The following is a 21,619-nucleotide window of genomic DNA, read 5'->3' on the forward strand; positions in this document are numbered from 1 at the left end:
CCTCATGGCCCTCCTCTGGACTTGGTCCAACAGTTCCATGTCCTTTTTATGTTGAGAACACCAGAACTGTACAAAATACTCCAAGTGAGGTCTCATGAGAGCAGAGTAGAGGGGGAGGATCACCTCCTTCGACCTGCTGGTCACATTCCTCTTGATGCAGCCCAGAGTACGCTTGGCTTTCTGGGCTGCGAGCACACATTCTATTTATGCAAGTTCTATACCCTACAATGTCTGCTGCAGAGAATGAGAGTATACATTAAACAGTGTACCAAGTAACCCTGCTAACTTTTTAAAACAAAGAAAATAAGTAATCTATTTGCAAACAAGTCACCTGAAAACTAAAAGAAAGAGAATAGCAATGCCTACTATTTATACCGCTTTGCTAAGTACAGAATGTGCAAAACAACTTCTGCATGCTTTGGACCAAAAAGTCCCGATAACAAGGGAACAAGCACAAAAGCCCTAAACATTAATTCAGCATCTCCAGATAAGCAACACACAGTTCTATGAACAATTATTCACATTCCATATTGCATATTTTACACAGAACAGGTCCTAGCCACAGGCTTTTGGAGCATAATATTATAAGCACTCTATATATGCATCACCATTCCCAGGGCAAAACACATACACCAAACCCATGTCACGTAAAACAAATTTACAAATTAGATTAAATTACCTTTAGGAGTTTCCTCATTAAGTACCAGAAACATGGGTGCATTAGGATTCCACATTCCAGTAATTACATAAGCCTTCCCATCAGAACTCTTTCCCATGGATTCCTAAAAATAAAAACATACAGGATTCTATTAACAATTATACTTTGTGATCAAAGAAATTGAGCATGGGAGGGAAAACAGTTTTAGGAACTTCAGAGTAAGATTGCGTTCTCTGTAGCAAATACAGCCAAAATAAAGAATATGAAATAATCAACTGAGAAAGGTTATAGGGAAATGGAAGATAAAGAAGAAATGTTAGGAGAAACACTATATAAGAAACTGAAAACAAGATAGTTTATCAAGTTGGAGGGAGGAGGTTATGCTTATTGTAAGCACGAAAGCATTCTGGGATATCTGCCACTCTACTTTCTGAGCAGCTGAGGAGCTATTACTAGTATGAGGCAAGTACATGCTTCCTCATGTTTTCTGGGATAGCTCCAAATGATCCAACAGGCCTGTATAGTAGCCTCTTTATAGATGAAAGGAGGTTGACATTCCTACTCTACAATCTAATCTGTGGTAGAGCAGCAAGAGTGACTAAATTCTCTGGATTTAAATAGGGAGAAAAGAGGTTTAAAGGAAAACACAAATTTATATATATATGGTATAACCAAGAAATGAACTAATAAGCCATTACATCCAGTGGTTAAATGTACTTGAAATGTAAACATATATAAAATTGTAGATGGAGTAAAGACAGGAATTCAAATACACAGTCCATACAGTAAAAAGTTGTTATATAGATTTATAGAAACCAATTCATCATGCCTTATACTCACTATATTAAATTTCTAATCAAATAATAAAAATGGAAAATTGGAACTAATGATATCAAATAGAGGTAGACACAAACAGACAAGTAAGAGTTTGACAAGAAAACTAAATACTGACAGCTAGAATCATCCACATGAGTAAAGAAATGGACTGAGAAAAACTGGGATTACTGTGTAGCTGTAAAATCCCTGACTGGTTATCTCATGCACTTCTTGACTAGAAAATGGCTGCATACTTATCAAGAACATGGAAGTAAATTGATATTATCACAGAAAGTATAATATTATTTTGTACTTCTCTTAGAAGCAGCTCGTAAGAAATGGAAGATTACAGAAGACAAGTGAATACTTCAAATTCTGAGCAAGAATTTAAATTTAAATGAAGGAAATAAAGGTACAGTTTCCAGTGTCCTGCAAAAATAAGACCACTTCCCCAATACTCACATTTAAAAAAAAAATAATAATTGTTTGCTCTAAATTTTTAGGCAACATGCTTCACACAATACAGAAAGCTTGGCTAATCGTAACAACTACTTGACAACTGACCTGATCAGTGCTTCACCAATTGACCAAAAAAAAGATGCCACAGGTTTGGACATTTATTGAAATGTTTTGTCCACTGTATATAACAAACTCATGCCTAGTTTCAAGATATAAACCCCAGGATTTCAGAAACAACAAACAAAACCAAACAGATGAGAGTTTTGTTTTGTTGGGTTTTGTTTGCTTTTTTAAATCACTTCTATCTTACTAAACAGGTTATTAGAGCTAAGCATTACCATGTCTAGTAAATGCATGTCACTGTTCTTCACATTTCGTCCAGGGCTTAGCAGCATTCCAAAGCATCTGTCAAGTTTACATGAAAGAGAGAGAGAGAGAAAGAGAGAGAGAGAGAGATTAGTTTTTCAAAATACAAAAGTATTTTCTTGAACACAATGGCACAGCCACCTACTGCTTGCAATTTGAAGAAAAACTTTCTTATCGATTTTGTGTTGGTGTTATGGTAATGCTCAGGAAACATCACAATGTGTATTACAGAAATGACAACAAGATTGTTTTCCAGAATGAAGATGACAGAAGTTAGTGTCTGACCAGTGAACAATTCTTCTTAAAGACAATTTATAATATTGAATTTAAACATACCAACAGTTCCTATACATGAGTGATGGAGATTGACAAGATGAAATTCACTTTCTCCCCAGACCATTTTAAAAATTGTTTTCATACAATCATACAAAATATTACAAATTCACCCTTCTATCACCCAGAATATCACTGGTGTAAAACGATAGGCAGCATTATCGGCCCTTAAAAAAAAAAAAAAAAAAAAAAAAGAGAGAGAGAGAGAGAATTTGTTCAATTTTTAGACTTCCATTCTTTACTTTTTAAAACTGAACTTCTGTATTATACAGGGCCTTGAATTTCAGAATTCCTGTCCAATCATTTAACAAGAAAATGCTCTTGATATTTTTAAGAGTATTAAAAAAGAAAAAAAATTCTTAAAACATTCAGACTTTTGAACTTCCTCAATACTGAAGGCACAAATCCAGGTCTGAAATTTCTGCAAATCATCTCTATCTTTCTCCTCTGAAAATACTCCATTACGAATTTAAAAGTACCAAACAGAATGATGTGTTTATAACAGAAGCTGTAAGCAATTTTGCAAAGACTTTTAAAAATGTTTGATCTCAAATGACAAAAAATAAAAACAGAGAAAACCCAACCAAAAAACCTCAAACCACCTCAAAAGCAATCATGAAATGTTACAGAAAAATAAGGTTGTATTTCAGAGGGGTTTGCTTCGAGAATTTTTCTTCTGTACAGCTCAGTTCTTTAATTCAATTCTCCAATATAATCAGACATACCAGGTTTTATCACTGACTCTCAGAACAATGTTAATCAAAAGCAATCTCCACAAGCAGTCTGACCCAAACCTCTACCTAAAAGAGGACCAACTTGAATCGGGCTGCCCAGGGCTTTGTCAAGTCAAGTCCTGAGCACCTTAGTGAGCAGAGTGAATGATCTCTTACGGCAACCTGTTCCAATGCTCCATCTGTATTGACAACCACTGGCCTAATTCACAGGAATTTCCAGTGAAGTAACTCGTGTCCATTAACTCGAATCCTACCACTCCACACCTCCCAGAAAAATCTAACTCCATTTCCTCTGTACCCTTCCACCAGGTAACTGAATGCACCAGGAAGAGCCTGCCATTTCCACATTCTGTAAGTCTGAACAAAAGCTGTTTTGTCATCTGTCACTTACCCAAATGAAAATTTACATTTTTCAACAAACATAAATTGTAAGAGATTATTTGAACATTCACAGGTTAGAAATGAAGATACAGTCTGTTTGCCTGTAAACTGCAAAACTATTGTATCTTGAGCAAAGATAAAAGCAAATATCATTTCAACAATGCTATTAACTGTAAAAGTCTTAAGATATGCAATTACTATACCACCTAGTAAGTCTGCCTTTATTACATTTGGGTATATGATTTTCATTTTCTACCTCATTACACTTAAACAGTAACTTGCATCCCCAATTCTATTTTAATTTCTCCATATTCTCCCTACTAGAATCTTAAAAATCAAAGTGGTAAATAAATCAATAGACAAAAATTTTGCTTTATATATATTGCATAATGCTGCATCATGTAAAGCAACCAAGGTAGCTAGTGTGCTAGGACTTACACTTAACAACACAACCAGGCTCCTCTGTGAGACTAATTAGACCAGGCAGAGCATTGCAGTATACTGACTTACTATTTTTTGTTCCTGGGGTAGAAAATCTCTGAGAGAACTACAATTTATAATAATAGAGGGGTCACTAGCTTCTACTAGGGGCCAAAGTAACTCAACTGAGAGTAACCTACTCTATCAACAAATCAACAGGCCCTATCCAAACACCAGGAGGTGGCAAGTTTCTCTGAGTGATACCAGGTTTACTCTATTGAGACCAGGAAGAAAGATTCTTTAATTCTTCAGGCCAAAGACCAAACTTCTTTAGCAACATTTTTCTGCATTATGATTTCCACTTAGAAATACTTCTGAAGACACATTAAATTGCTTAAAATTTCACTCTCTGATATAACCTGAACTGATTGGCTATATTGCCTTTGAATTTTAATATTATTAGTAAGAACATTAAATTACTTACAAGCCTGTGTATGTCACGTCAACTAAATAACTTTTTATCAGCAAAGCTTGTGGCGATAAAAATAACATCCTAATTGAATATCCTAAACAATACCAAAATAAAAGCTTATTTCTAAGGAAGGGAGTTTTACTTTTGGGGAGTGGGGAGAGAGGGGGAAATCAAGCCAACAATTAAATGCTATTTAGAAATGCTTAAAAGAGCTCCTAATTTATTAACTGAATTCTGAAACCAAAACTATTTCAATTAAAAACATAATTAAAATAGCAGTTTTTTAAGCCAATGAGTAGCAAAAGCACAATTTTACAACACAAAAAGAACATTCATAAAAAATTTTGCTATATATTCCTTGCTTAAAATTTCAGTTTTATTTTTTAAATTGAAGTCTGAAAGCAAGTCAAGACATTGATCTTAAATTCTGGGAGGGCCATGGTGTTTTTTTTCTTGATTCTCCCATTATCTTTAATTCCCTTTTCAGTAAAAGTCCATTCTCTTATTGTGACTCTTTGATAAGATTGCCATCTGGTGGTGGTTGCTATTTTTAAAAATTGAGCTATTGAGAAGGATTTCCTAATTTAAATTAATGCAATACCTACTACTACTGTACTAACAAGAGTGTACTGTTAATGAACATAGTAACTAAGAGTTATTCTTCATATGCACAGTCCACTTCTTGTGCACGTGCTTTGCACAAAACGTCAGATTATGCTGTCCAAAAAGGGATACCCCTGGTGTGACTTCCATGAAATATGAGTTACCAACCATTCCTAGGCTCTTCACCATCACTTGAAGAGAGACACTAGAATCATGTTATAACAAAACTACAAAGGAATCCTATTTATCTTGAAGACTTCACCAGAAGATTGCTCCTCCTAACCAACAGGTTGAGTCCAAACCCATAGTGTTCCAGTACACCGATTAATATGCTCCAAGATTTAATATAGCTCAAACAATGTAACTTCATTACTTACACTAAACAGCAAGATGCTGGTAAAGCAGGATTACAACAAATGCACAGTTTTGCACTACTTAAAACCAACAGAAAGCAAAATCAAAAGCATTTGAATGTTTTAAGTATCCTAACACCACAATCAAAAAGACAATTAAAAAGCAAAAGCCAAGAATGTCTGAGTATTACAAGCTATGTTTCTTGTTTTCACCTAAAAAGTACACAAATACTTCAGAAGGAATTTAAAACTGAATTGTGCCCCTATAAATTAAACTTTGCAGTAATACTTTCTGCGTTGTTGTATGTTTTTCTGTCACATAACTTGCAAAGCCAGGGAAAAAGTACATTAAATACTGTTCTCTCAAAAACATAACCTGCATTATTTTTATAAGAATCTTACCTTTCAATGGCCAGTTCTTTGTTTGAGAGTTGCTGAACTGTAATCACCACTTTCTTCTCAACTCCCTGTTTAAGCTTGAAATATAATTTCTCTCTATCCTTTGGCACAGGGCTAAAGTAATAAAGAAACAAGTTTCTTTAGCACAGGTATAAAACATTAACTGCTAAATACAGAAAAGAGAGTGGCAGCCCACTTAAAATGTTAACAGCTCAAGTTTTTGACACCTTCTCTTCCTTTATTGACAAGTTAATAAAGCACCACTGAAGAAAAATGGACTACAGGCTCACATTCAGTATGCTGTCAGGGGTTTATCAAATGTATCCAAAACTGCATGGGGTATTTGGGGTTTTAAAATTATAGAAAACATGCTATATACATTTTTACAGAACTAATTCTTACTATCAACCCTCTTTTCCATTCTAAAAAATGTTGTCATTAACTGCAAGGCAAAGAATACTTTCCTCCTCTGTCCCCTGTAACGCTGAGAGAAGTTCACATTTTCTGAATCTTCAATAAATTTGGACTTCATTAGCTTATTTAAAATAAATTAATAAAGAGACTGCTAGATTGTGGTCACTCAAGAGAACTGGTTCAATAAAGTGTTTAACAGAGTTCCTACTATCTTTTCCATTTACAGAGGCCTACCTTTAGTATCCCTACCACAAATCATGTTCAAAGAAACTAATGATTTTTAATCTTGAGAGAAAATATATGGAGAAGAAAATTGTAAAAGCAAAGCAACAGCTTCCTTTTTATAATGAGTCTACTTATGAAGTGAGGCCAAATAATTTTTACTGCAACAGTAGCTATGAATTCTGCAAATAACTATATGCTTTTTTCAAAGAGATTTCCACTTCTCCCTTTCCATTCAGATTACCTAAAATTTCCTTTTCCATCATCTTCTTTGACTTCTAAGGAAACACTGAAAGTGTACACATCATTATCTGGGGTAGGAAGAAGAAAGTCCTTAACATGATCAGATGCTTGTTTGCAAGAACGTTTGAATGCTGTTGAGAAACTATATAGAATTCGGCTGACCTGCAGAAAAGCAAAAGAATAGTTTTATGAAAACTAAAAAGAGTACTTTTAATAAAACCATTTGATGTGACTTTGAAGGTCATAAAATTACTGTCACTTTCCTCTTATAGTGAACACAAAACATGCCTCATACAACACAAAGCATTCAGGTGGGGTGTTTAATAACCAAGCAAATTCAGTAACAACATCTCGGGTTTCCATTCATGCCACATTCACTGCTCATGTAACGCTGAGCAGGTTAATATATTATTATAAGATTAGGAATGCAACTCATTAAGGACCTGAATAATGCATTGTTAAATACACAACCTGAAAAGCACAACTAACAGCTTCCTCTTGCATTTCTTTTTCAACCTCTGTTTTTCCACCCTTGAAAAAAACTTCTCCCAAACTATCATGTAATTCTTCCTAAAATATCTAGGATAGAGTACAAGTAAAATGATGCTTTGTAACTCATAAGGTCTACACTGCAACTTTATTCTGAAATCTACACAAATGAGGCCTCAAAAACAGAATACTTGTCTTAAACTCAGGCTTTCTAAATCTTCCCATCACAGTGCACATTCTGTGAAACTCATTATATATGGGTTAACATTTTTCAAGGCACAGTATACCATTTCCACATCTGGAATAAGTTCATAAAATATCACTTGTATCCTTTTTATCAGTCACTGTACAACATTTAATACTTACTGCCTCTTTAATCTCACAAGAAAAAACATGAATCTGGAACTCCTCTGTTCCACAGCTGCTTTCAGTAAATGCAAAACAGTCACTTTCTGAAGTTCCAGTTTGTCCACGCACACAAAACAACACCTTATAGATTGGAAATGAGGCTATCTCTGTGTTGCTTGATTGATTTATTATTCTGTCATGGAAAAGAAGAGGGGGGATCAAAGAAAAAGGTTGATAAAATAAACATGCCTACCTAAAAGGCTCTTCTGCAGTTAGATAAACAAGTATCTAAACTGTAATTACTATTAAATTCAAGTACACAAGATGAGCAGTAGGAACAGAAATGTCAGGTTTTGCAAATTTAAGATTTAAATGTTTCTGGCTGTAACACTGGCTTAATTTCTTTTATGCTCCATAATATAGACAAATATACTACTTCTACATCATGCAGTAACAACGACCGTCATTGCTCTGCGATCATTCAGGAAAAACAGAAGAAATGCAGAAATTACAGCGACTGTGAATATGCGATTTGCATACAAAGAAAATGCAATGTTAAAATTTAAATGGCTTTTTTAATTTTAATGGATTTAAATTCTTTTATATGTCTATTTAAGAAAGCATTAAGGAAATATTACTTATTCAGATTCTACAGGACTATATAGCTTAGCAAATGCTTGCTGCCATGTTCAGGTGAATATTAATCACAGATTTAAGGGCTCATACAAAATTTTAAATTCCTCTCAAACTCAGAACCCAAAGAATATTTCAGAAACTTTAAAGAAGACAACAGGGGTGGTGGTCTCAGAAAAGACTACTAGACAGTGAGTTCCACAGTTCTTTGTCTTTTTGCTACTTCACACATACGCACATTCATATCAAAGATAAGTAAACATGTGTTACCTGGAATAGAATCTCAAGTCTGTAACAATAAAGGATTAGTCTTCTACAGGCAGGAAAATCCCAGACAGGATTTAGCATATGGTACTATTGGTGGGACATGGTAAATGGAACCCCACATGACAAGTATTCAGATAATTGCCTGAATGGAATGGAAACACTCCTCAAAGATGACACTGGTGTCACTCAAACTGTGATGGAGTGTATTATGTCACACATGGATTCACCTTTACAGCTCTGTGCAAATTCTTAGGCAGTTCTCTGCTTAATGATGCCTTCTGCAACTAAAGATCAAAGGAACCTTCAGTTTCAACCTTCCTGAATGGCCACATTCAAGCTTCGAAATATAGCTTGAATAGCTATGAAAATAGGTACACCACCCTAACACCTGGTGTCCATGTGGCAGTTGCATCATAAAACTATGCCGTGTAATTTCCTAATTCAATTGAAATATTGTCATAATGTCAAGTGAAAATTTAAATTTGGTTCAAAGAGCAAACTGCAGGAAAATACATGTGCTTGAAAGTCCTTTCTGCACAAGATGACAGTAAATACATAGGCGGAGCACAGAAAAGCACAAGAAAGGAAAGAAATCTAAGCATATCCTTGATATGGATATCCAAGATATCTTGGTATCAGAGTTTAAACATAAAAACCTTGAATATTCAGATGCTCCCTACTTCTGGATACAAAACTGCTACAGATGCACCTTTATTGCACCCTGATTAAGAACTTGACTCTTTCATCACTACTTAAATAGACCCTTCTCACAAGGGGCAGGTAAACTTGTTTAGTATCTAGAGACTATCAGCATATGCATCCTGAGCCAAACTCAGGTTTTAGCTTTATCATAGCTGTCTGGAAATAGAGTAGCAAGTCTTAAGTATTCAGCATCTATGGAAGAGTCTAAAATTCATACCTTTTCAACCCAAAGCCAAAAGCCAGCAGGACTACTACTGCCTCAATATATTTACCTTGGAGGTGATTATTTTCTCCCAGTCTCCCTAGCCTCCAGGCATTATCAGCTCTCCCTTTGCAGCAGAAATCTTCTATTAGAGCAGAGACGCAGGTAGAAATATACGCTTCTGTTGACACTGTACGGCAACTGCTACCACCAACTATGTACTGCATGTTAAATGTGAGCACACGCTTTGTAGCTTCAGAGGAATTTCTCAAAACTAACTGCCTTCAGCAAGAACTTTAGGCACAAATCCAGCAATTCTGCTTCAATGTGCAAGTAACAAAGTCAGATTCTATCTTTTATGTGTCTGTGCAAGTAACAAAAGAAAGATTTGTATGTTACCTTACGGAGCCTTCTGGAACGTTTGGAACATAAAGTGTTACAGGTAAAGAGGCCTGACTTGAGGATTTCATGTTTGCCATGGCATGTAGGGCTTCTGGTTCATTTCGAGGGGCAGACACTTTTGTGCAACCTAAATAAATCAGTTTGTTAAACAATACGCTGTCCTCTTCCAGGGGTTCACCAGGAAAAAATGGTCTTGGTGCAGAGATTTCTGAAAATGAAGAAATCACTTCTTTAAGCACTTGCTTTTCTTTTTTTTTTTACACTTTGTTTTCTAAATGATCAAAACCTCCCACTTTTTTGGAGAACGGACATGATGTCCAAAAGTTCAGCTCTAATAGTAAGAAATCTGGCAGCTTAATTTAAATCTATTCTATTCTAACGCATATTTCCAAGTACGGCATAGGGACAAATTGCCTTTTGTTTCTCTTTAGCAGTGACAGAACACAATTTTTGTTTAAGCTCATTTCCCAGATGTTCTTTAGTTTCCTTATACCTTCTTCTAGTTCCTACTTATCATTTTGCATAAAGATGCCTCTAATTCTTTTTCCTCCCAGGTCTTTGCAGCTTGTGTAGAATTATGAAATGAGGTTCACGTTCCTGGGATAGCTATGTTAACTGCATGAAACCATCAGAGAGCTGGAAAAAAGAAAAAGCATATCTGTCTGCTCCTCTACTTAGCAGAAAAGAAATATTCTTTTTCTACTTTCTCAGTAGTATAGACTGGGATGGTCTTGAGGGGGCTTTTGGCAGTTTTGCCACTATTGTTGTTTTGTGGTAGGTTTTTTTAAGGCATTTTGTCATTTGAGAAATGAGAGGAGATGTGGTAGACAAATCAGAGTAATCTAGGTTGGAAAAGACCTCTAGAGGTCATCTAGCTTTAACTCCTGCTCAAAGACAGACCAGGTTAGATTATGGCTAGTTTCAAAACTGGATCAGGTTACTTAAGGCCCTATCCAGATGAGTTTTCATACCTCCAAAAACATACATTCCAAACCTCTCTAAGCAATCATAAAATCATAGAATAGTTAGAGTTGGAAAGGACCTTAAGATCATCTAGTTCTAATCCCCCTGCCATGGGCAGGGACACCTCACACTAAACCATGTCACCCAAGACTCTGTCCAACCTGGCATTGAACACCGACAGGGATGGAACATTCACAGCTTCCCTGGGCAACCCATTCCAGTGCCTCACCACCCTCACAGTAAAGAATTTCTTCCTTATATCCAATCTAAACTTCCCCTGTTTAAGTCTGAACCTGTTACCCCTTATCCTGTCACTGCAGTCCCTAATCAAGAGTCCCTCCCCAGTATCCCTATAGGCCCACTTCAGATACTGGAAGGCTGCTATGAGGTCTCCACACAGCCTTCTCTTCTCCAAGGCTGAACAGCCCCAACTTTCTCAGCCTGTCTTCATATGGGAGGTGCTTCAGCCCCCTGATCATTCCCATGGCCCTCCTCTGCACTTGGTCCAACAGTTCCATGTCCTTTTTATGTTGAGAACACCAGAACTATACAAAATACTCCAAGTGAGGTCTCATGAGAGCAGAGTAGAGGGGCAGGATCACCTCCTTCGACCTGCTGGTCACATTCCTCTTGATGCAGCCCAGGATACGCTTGGCTTCCTCGGCTGTGAGCACACACTGAAGCTGGCTCATGTTCAGTTTCTCATCGACCAACACCCTCAAGTCCTTCGCCACAGGGCTGCTCTGAATCTCTTCTCTGCCCCACCTATAGCTGTGCCTGGGATTGCCCCGATCCAGGTGTAGGACCTTGCACTTGGCATGGCTGAACTTCATAAGGTTGGCATCAGCCCACCTCACAAGCATGTCGAGGTCCCTCTGGATGCCATTCCTTCCCTCCGGCGTATCAACCGAACCACACAGCTTGGCGTCATCGGCAAACTTGCTGAGGGCGCACTCAATCCCACTGTCCATGTCCCCAACAAAGGTGTTGAACAAGACCGGTCCCAACACCGATCCTTGAGGGACACCACTCGTTACTGGTCTCCAGCTGGACATCGAGCCATTGACCACAACTCTTTGTGTGCGGCCATCCAGCCAGTTCTTTATCCACCAAGTGGTCCACCTATCAAATTGATGTCTCTCCAATTTAGAGACAAGGATGTCATGTGGGACAGTGTCGAACACTTTGCACAATCCTATTATTTCTATTCCTTATTACTATAGCTAGTATTTCCATGATACTTAAATTATAAAGGTTGCAAAACTGTGTATGCGTATATAAGACATAGGTGTTTCCATTATGCATAAGCTGTCTATCTTATCCTACCACAAAAACTCTTTTTTCCCCACCACTTTCCAAGCAGATGCTTTGGGAATTTTCTGACACAAGGCCACAGAAGTGCTTTGTATACCACTAAGGAAAAAAGAAAGTGTCTAGTTCAAGGCCCACAGAGATGGCCACAGCTTTGTATTCCTAATATACAGAGATACATTTTTAAAAATCTACAATATACATTTTATATAAAAAGCTTTCTGTCTTCCCTTTTTTACTAAAACTTCAAATACCAGAAAAGTATCACAATCATTCCTAGCAAACAGCAGTTCCAAATGTGTACTTACTGATAACTGCCAATAGAATCAGAGACAAAAAGTTTCTCAGTTTTCACAAGGTATATTCCATTTCCAAGAAGTACTATCAATAAAACTGCCCTGGAATTTCCCATATGTCATCAGTAGCATTTCTACCTCAGCTATAGCCCATTCAGTAAGTTATACAACACTTAGTCCTAACTCATCTAGGACTGGAGACAAAATGAAAATTATCTTGATCAAAACTGAGCAGCACAGGCTACCAATCTGATGACAATCTATTCCTGTCTATTAGCCTCAGATAATCAGAAAAAGAGAGGAGGCCCAAGATATTGTTCAGTAGAGTTTTAGAATGAAGCTCCAGAAAGCTTTATATTCATTTTCAGGTTAACCTGAAGCTGCATAAAGAAAAAAACCTGCCATGCATGATTGATTTAGGAAACACTTTAGCAATACCTGTAGTAGAAGGGTCTAAAGCAAGGTGCAAAGATGGCGTATATGTTTGACCTGTTGACCCATCTTGAGCTGCCTGGCTGCTTGCATCACTGGAACCTTCTTGGAGAGCAGTGAAATTGTTCTGGTCTTTTTCAGAATCCCTCAGTAACTCTTCCATGGCTTTCTCCAGCTGATCATCTCCATTTGAAAATACCTGAAAGCAGAAGATGACAGACACTTGTAAAGACACTTGTAGCTTTACTTTCACTATTATTTTTCAAACATATAATCTTACCCACTGCAAAAGGTAAGAACCTTTGCTGAACAAGACAACACAATAAGAATCAACAAAATTAAATCAAATATAATCCAATGTCCAACATATAATGCACATGTTCTCACTGCTAATCCAGAAACCATGCATCCAAAAGCTACAGACCTCTCAAAATAACAGGTTTGTATGTTTATACCCTCCATTCATAATGAAGATCAGACTTTGTTATTGATTAGTCTTGAACAAAATTTTACTTTCTTAGTCATATCCATTTCAGTTGTTTCACCAATTTTCCCACAGATTGGAAGGATGCAAGTCTACAGAAATGGCAAGAAAATGGTGCGACATGTTCCATGGTGGGGGGTGGAGGGACATACAACCTTTCACAAGTACTCACTTTTCAGACCAAAAAAAGCCATGGCCAATAATGAACTTGCATCTTGGATTCTACCTCCAGCTCACCTGCCTCTTTCCAGACAATTACTAAAGACGAAGCTAGTGTTTAATACAGGCAGAAATCACTGGCTGTAAATAACTGCCAGTTATGCAAAGAAAAACTAAGTACTCATTGTGATTTCAAGGGGAACACATTCCTATTGTTCCAAGCAGACCAAAACCAGTAAATCAGCTACTGCAACTCAAGTGGGAAAATTTGTAATTAACCAATCAGCTGTCACACAAATGCTAAAATATTCTGCTACTGAGAGGTAGAAGAAAGCTTTTAGAAAAATTTCTTAGTCATGCCTAAAGTAACACTAAGCAGGAAAATTAAATGAAAAAGTAAAACCCAAGACCCTCTGTGGTCTATTCCTATGTGGCCTAATTAAGTGCTTTTAAGATAACAACATTCAGAGAAATCTGATCCCTACATAAAGAATATTTACCAAACTTTAATCTGAAGCTCATTCTTTAAAAAAAACTTTCTAGTCCTTTACGAATGTATAAAACCACAGAATATAATAAAGCTGACCCCTGAAGAAGTTATTAAAAGTGAACTGCCACTTTTGGACAGATTTGTTTCACCTGAGCAGTTATATTCACTAGTAATAAGCAAGGACAAATATTACAGTCTAAGAGCCTCCTCAAGCACACACAAGTATCTCTAAATATTCAAAAGAAGTTGAATTTTTTCATCAATACATATCTTACTATGCATTTAAAATAAAGTAGTAGTAAACCTTCAGCTGAGGTTTTTCGTATTTTCCAGAGGTATCCTCAGATTGCTGATGAACCAGGACAAATTCTTCATTAATCAATGTGGATACAGTTTCAGGAATCCTACTGGCTTTGCTAAATGATGGTTTGACTTCCATCTCAGCTCAGTATTGTCCTCCTGCCACAAGAACCTAACAAAGAAGGAAAAACATTAAATAAGCAGGCTTGAAGCTGTAAACAATATGTTAATAGGTATAATATGAAGTTATTGTGGAACCTTTATGAATGTATTATACTATATCCCCCAAACTCTGTAATCGTTGGTATAAGAAATCTTTTTTCAGATAGTCTGTATGATTTTTAGGGTATATATTTAAAAATACTATGACTTAGCAGCAGCTGTTATCTACGTGTATAGATAAAGAGGAAGTTCATCTCACAGCTTTCACTTCCCCACTTCCCATATAGCACAGATGGAAACAAACTGCTACTGTCTGTCACCTTTCCAACGCTGGGAAGTGCGCAAAGGGTAGCTCAACCAAATGCCTGTTTTCACAGGTGAACAAACACAGGTTTAGCTTCACATTGCCCTTCAGAGCAGTACAATGCTGCAGAACTGTGCCATGCTTGCCTCTCAATTACGGTTTCAAACCACCAAGTGATCATGAAAAGAAGGCAAATTTAGGTCTAGCTACAGAGAACCACAAAAACAGAATTTAAAAAATATATGCATGTTCTTCACCATTCTGAATGGCATTACTTCACATGTTAGCCACAAAAGGCAGTTTAGCCACTCTGGACCAAAAAAAAAAACAAAATGTGAGAACTATAAAATATTCTTGTATTGAAAGTAGTCTATCACTAGAAACTACAGTCAGCATACTTTTGGTCTTTCAAAGACTTGGCTTGTCATAACTATTTATACATGCAATGCTACAAGAAGATTTTCTCTCTCCCTAACTTAGCCACAATTTTATCCATCAACCAGTGAGGTTATTATTCACGGAAATCCCAGAATAACTCAATTTTTTGGGATAACTGACTTGTATAGTATTAAAAACTTCTTAGAAGATTCACATTATAAAATAGCATTGAACAACAGCTATAGTATTCACAGAGTGATTACAAATTCAGATTAGCCGTTTAGCACTCTTTGCCGTTCATGTCTCCAGACTAAGCACGCTGTAAACAGTTTATTAACTCCACGTATTTTTTAACAATTGTCATGTAAAAATGTTTCTGAAGAGCTTGTGTACTACTTGCAATAAACAGTAAATGTAGCTCAAAATGAACATTAATTTCAAAGTAAATCCTCAACATAAAAGTGAATGCCTGCTATTACATAACTCTTTGAAGGCAGTCAGAAGACATAAAATTATGCTCCCCAAATACTGAATACCCTGAGTTACCATTAGCTCTGCAGTTATGCCACCACTGGAGAACACATCAGAGGATGATGTGCAGTCACATTAGGAGCAAATATCTAGTCTACCCAAAATCTCTCTCCCAGCCTATACCTACTATTGCCGGACTTATAGAATATGACAAAAATGAAGCCCCACCACTATTTCTAACATGTTTGCACAAAGGAGGGATCCCAAGTTACCCTATTTTGACAATTTTTAGTGGTTTAGTCTATCCAAGTTTATTTTTTATTCTTATTTATAGGAGAATAACACAGTAACTCCAATATAAAATGGTTCTATTATATTAATTGTCAAAACACAAATGCAAATTGCTAATATTAGATTATTAGTTCTTTCTGCAGCAAAGTACAAACTCATAGGCACACTGTTAACTAGGAAAAGTTTTTTGTAGCCATGTTTAAATAATAAAACCAGGGAAAATGTAGCATGTGTAAAGCCAGAGAAATTTATGATAATGCAGCTAGAAAAGCATAGTGATGCACAAAGTATTTTTTCTTCCCTATGTGGAAAAAGGTAACTTAAGAAAATTCATTCTTCCTAAATTTTAATCTGAAAGACAAAGGAAACATTATACACATTAGATGACAACAAGGAGCTTCTTATTCAAATTGTATATTTACAAGCGCACCACACACATTCTTGCAATTACATTTGAGTTGCAAGGCCTTTACTTTCTGTAAGAGTGTACTCCAAGCTTGTCTTTACAATCAGCATGAACTACCACATCCAGTGCAGACACATTCTTTTTTCCACACACAACTATGTTAGCTGAATTACCACTCCAGAACCCCTAATTTCAGCCTTTCCTTATAGCCTACTCCAACCTGTCATTGGTGCTATTCATGTGACTGCCCTCTACCTCATTTCAGTCCAAAAGCCACATTAGTTTCAGTTTAGTAGCAAAACATGAACACAAACAGGTCAGTCGTTCAGGAAATAAATGCCTCAACCAGGAGAATGCAGTTCTACACCATTTAGCTCACATACAGTTACAAGAACAAGTCTACAAACTGTTCAGGTCATCTGCTAAGACAATCCCTTGATGTTCATGCAATAGAACTTGCCATCTGACAAATTAATAGTAACATATTCATGGAAAATGTGTGGACTAAAAATTAAAATCCCAGAGCGAACAGACTATCCATGTCCTCCCCCATCTAGTCACAGGCTATTTATAAAGCAAAAGCTTTATACACAATATTTTATGGTCAGGTTTTTACCAAAAATAGTTTTTAATGCCAGAGACAAACTAAGCACCAAAAATCATGATCAAGTAATTTTCAAACTAAACAACTTGAGTAAAATTGATGTCAGAGTTTAGGAATATATCTATGAGTCTCATGAGTCTCGTCAAGATTTATACTATTGTTAGTAGTAAGCTACTTAGAGGGAAAAAGTTTCTATTTTAATGTTATAAAGGCACAAAACCTAATCTTCAGCTAAGCACTTCTGAGGAAAAGCAGTAAAGGAATTAAAAACCTCTCTGAAAGAATCATGCATTAAGGTTAATTGGGGAAGAAAAGGAGTAGAACATCTGAAGGGGGTTTTTTATTCTTTAGGAACAAGAAGAGACACTCGTGCGTTCTGGACTTTCCGGCCACCTCCAGCCAGTAGATGGTTATGCCATTTCCCTTCTGTCAATACCACTAGTCCTACTGAGGACTTATTCCTTTTTTACTCATTATTGAGTTATACACTTGAACTCCTCCTTTTCCTACAACAGGTAGAGAACAAAGGACAGCATCACCTATCAGGCACATACAAAATCTAAAAGCAGACCCATGCTACCAAACTAATAAGTAAGTCTCATGGGTAGGTTTTTTTTTTTTATTGTCATTCCTGATGAAAAGCTGAAAAAGTTATGAAAGTAATAATTTATTCTTGATTGTATTAGTCAAGAACATATGGGCAGTTGTAGTCTGCAATCAGTTTATCCACTGAAGTTAGCAGCAGACAATCCAGAACATGAATGCTGTCTCAGAATACTGACCAAGTTTAGCATTTGCTTTATCAGCTTAAAGTTACTGTGAGAGCAGTATTCAGCAGTGAGGGGCTAACAGGATCAAAAAAGTCAACAAACATAATATACCTCAGCTACTTTTGCATGAGGTCCAACAGCTTTAGCGTAATCTGCTACTGCATTTTATTTCCAAATTAACAAGTGTGGCCAAGGCATGAACACACCTTCTGTTCTGCCAATAATGCTACAAGAATTGAAACCTAAGACCAGATGGTAACTTCCCAAACCACCAGAGCCAAGAGTCAAAACTGTTCTTCCAACAGTATCTTCAGAAACATGACAACAAATTGTGCTTTGGAAGTTCTCTTCACAGTAAGAAATACCGGGAAGTATGTGCTACTACTGCAAGGAAGTAATTTCTGCAGAAGTATCTTGAACACTCATGCTCTTTACTATAGAGAAGACAATTTTTCCTCCATGCTCTAATGAACAATACCACACACACCAAAAAAAAAAAAAAAAAAATCAGAAACCCAGCAACTAATACATAGGAGGAAATTTTTCTAAACTCAGCTAAATAAAATCTGGTGTGATAAAAGGATTAAAATTTCAAGAGTAACAATTTTATAACAGGTTTTCTGACAAACAGTGTTTTCAGACTAAAGGATTTTGGAAATACAAACTAATCAATCAAACCTAGTTTTAAAAGGGGGTGGTGGTGGATCTTGGTCCAGAAAAGTATCTCAAGCTGTAGGGATACTAAAATGACTGAAGAAAAGTTGTTGGTTTTCCCTGTGAGCTTTATTGTGCAGTTTTGGTCAAGGCACTTAATCTCTCTGCTGTACTTCTAATTTTCAGGGTTTTGCTGAAATACACAAAGTCCTGTGTAACAGCTAACCAAGCCATACTATCTAGAACATAAGTGTTTATGGCACGACAGGGCCAAACACTGGAACTTGCTTCACATCTGCATAGTACTAAACTATAAGAGGCCCAACCTAGCAGCTTCCCCACTTCATGCCAGAAAGGCATCAGAAGTTCACTGTAGCTCTCTTTATTAAATAGCCTAAGTGGCTGAAGAGCAAGAGAAACTGAACAGCAGCAATCCTGGAAGACTCAAATGGATTCGGCACTGAACCAAAGTAAGGGACACAGGACAGAAATGCTTATAATTCCTTTCCTAACACTTGCATGTATTTCATATTGAATTTAGACTTGCAAAAGCACATCACATACAGAAAAGCAAACACCTAGGCAGTGCCATGGGATTTCTGGGCAGAGTAGCTCAGGACAGGGCACTGCTGGCAACACATAGTCACTATCACAGGAGAGTAAGGATCAAGGTAGAGCTACTGACTTTCCAAAAGCGAGCTGCTTTGCAGTCCTGATTCAAAAACTTCCTCATCAGGCTGGTCCTCAAAAGTAAATGCCAACAAAACAGTTACCAGACATTTTGGGGGTTTTACTTTTAGTTTCTGTCCAACAAATATTTCAAAGTTATGGCTCAACTTCACTGTTGGGGAGGAAGAGATACTCATTTGTTTCAGCATTATAGCTAACAAAAAGAAGAAAAAAAAAAGACCAAAAACAAAAACACACACAAAAAATTTGATAAAATGTAAAGCAATGAAAAGACAACAAGCAAGCAAGATAAAGGTTGATCTATTTTCACTAAGCAGAAAGAAACATATTTTAAGAAGAAGCTTTCAGCCTTCTTTCAGGGCTGCAATCAAGAGCAGGCTAATTCATAATTTCCTTTAACAAACAAAATCAGGTCTTGTATTAAAGACAGGCTTTCAAAGCTGTATCGTTCCTCTGATGATCTCAAACACCAAATAAGATACTGGGAAGTAAGTCCTACCTATTTTCAGAACTAAGGTTCCTCAAGAGAATCTCTGGGACCTTTCTGAGAAGGAAGCTATGCAGAAGTTCATCTTCTGCTAACAAATGTCTGATGTACAAATGTACACCAAAAAGCATGGTCAGTTCTTTTTCAGCTACACAAGACAAGGCATGACAGCAAAAGGAGCATTAAGCTAGCTGAACTTGAAATCACAGATTCTAGGCAACTCAGATTTCTGGCTTACTGAAGCAATGCAGTTAAGTTCTAACTTGCCACTGAGGGAACAGGCAAGCAGACAGACACTGACACACACATATATAACTGAATGTCTCGACCACAGCATCTTACTTTCAAGAAATGTGTCACAACTATGTGTTGCTATAGCTCTCACCCTGTGAGCTTGCTAACTTTAATGAAGCATACAAAGCTCTCACCCTTATGGGCCTCTTAACATTAATGAGACATACCTTCCCCAGAAAGCTAACAAATGCTTCAAACAGACACAGTTTTACCTTTTCAATGTTTTGTCACTGAAAGACTATACAACCACACAAAATTCCTTATTATATAGTATGTTCATGCAATAGAGCTCTTCCCTAAAACCCTTTTCTCTATTGATTGAATGCAGAAGAAAATCCTAGATGTTAGTGAGATTTAAACAAATTTATTTTATAACAAGAGTAGCACTATAATTTTATCCTTAATCTCAATTTCTCTTCATGTTATCTTTATATAAGAAGCTAAGCCTCTACATTCACACTAACTACTATTTTATTAGCCATAAATTGTTTCCTACTGTCTTATCTCTAGCAGTGAGATTATGTAAAGCACATACAGGAAAAACAAAAAATAAGCAAGCATTTACTTGGCTGTTTCCCAAGATTAAAACCAACCTAATGCAGAGAAAAGACTGCTTATCCTCAGTATTTCAATGCATGTACATAAAAATTATCCTGATTTCCAGAACAGCAATGGTAAGAGCAAAAGTCTTTCCAAAAAACCTCTAATCAACCTCAAAACAAACAAAAAGCCAAACACCACTGCTCCATACACACACAACCAGAAAGTAACCTCACAGCTTATTTTGTCAACACTGTCTCTGTGAAAGCAAACCTCTACTATGTAGGCAACAGCAAATAAATAGTCTGTTCATGACGGCAAACTGTTTTTAATTGTTGTACTGGGTGCCTAGATACAGAGGGTTTGCAGGCTGTTTTTACACGTCAATCTTATAACCAAGGAATAACAATTTAAGGAAAACAGAATCAAGAGAACTACATAAACAAGAAAATGTCTGTTTTCCTTCAAAAACATACTATATCCACATCTTCTCAAATAAATTCTAATTAGCACTTTTTAAACACATCTCATTACGAATACTGAAACATTTATTATAAAGGAGAGATAAAGCCTTCCTGACTTGAATCTCTGGATTACACATAAATCACTGAACCACTTAAACATTACAAAGATTCATAGTTTGAGTCTGGGTTTGTTTATTTTAACTTTAAGATCACCAGAGTGAAGAACCCTTCTAGAGGAATGGTTCGTACTTAATTGGTTGGTACTTAATGTGGTTGGAGCATGACTCAGGCAACGAAGCAGCTGACATTCACAGCCAGAGAAGCATCATTTTTCCTCTTGAGCAGAGATCATCACTGCAAGTCAAAGGCATGAAGGAAGATGAAAAGCAAATTCATCTTCCGAACACAAACTCACTGAACTGAACCCCTAAAATTTACATACTGGGTGGAAGAAGTACCAGGAACACCTGATGAAATATCAGTCCAGATAAGCAAAAGAATTTCTTATCAGGTACAGCTTGAGCAAATGAGTCGTGTAGGACAAACTACACTCTAGACAAAAGAGAGTTAAAAATAAGCTTAAACACAGTAGCTAGTCCTGCCTCAAGGATAAGGCAAACAATGTAAATAAAGCAACTCTTGTATACCATAACACCTCAGATTCTTGAGCCAGTGATTAATTTTTAACTTTGGAAAATATGAAGCAGCAACAAAGACTATACAATTTTTCACAGTTGCAGTTTCACAAACTTG

The 21,619-nt window shown here is 36.6% G+C and overlaps 1 protein-coding gene across 1 annotated transcript in view; it reads right to left on the reverse strand.

The window, feature by feature from the left end:
- Window positions 1-21,619, reverse strand: part of RABGAP1L (RAB GTPase activating protein 1 like) — a gene marked incomplete at its 5' end in the record, with an annotated part of 248,601 nt that overhangs the window by 214,770 nt on the left and 12,212 nt on the right. Inside the window, 8 exons of the mRNA XM_080623938.1 lie at window positions 680-782; window positions 2,272-2,338; window positions 5,998-6,108; window positions 6,875-7,035; window positions 7,729-7,903; window positions 9,914-10,124; window positions 12,925-13,117; window positions 14,356-14,523. Coding sequence (XP_080480064.1) covers window positions 680-782; window positions 2,272-2,338; window positions 5,998-6,108; window positions 6,875-7,035; window positions 7,729-7,903; window positions 9,914-10,124; window positions 12,925-13,117; window positions 14,356-14,490 — 1,156 coding nt within the window. The remainder of the gene's footprint in view (window positions 1-679; window positions 783-2,271; window positions 2,339-5,997; window positions 6,109-6,874; window positions 7,036-7,728; window positions 7,904-9,913; window positions 10,125-12,924; window positions 13,118-14,355; window positions 14,524-21,619) is intronic.

The sequence above is a fragment of the Psittacula echo genome (genome assembly GCF_963264785.1).
Source record: "Psittacula echo genome assembly, chromosome: 7".
Taxonomy (NCBI): Eukaryota; Metazoa; Chordata; class Aves; order Psittaciformes; family Psittacidae; genus Psittacula; species Psittacula echo.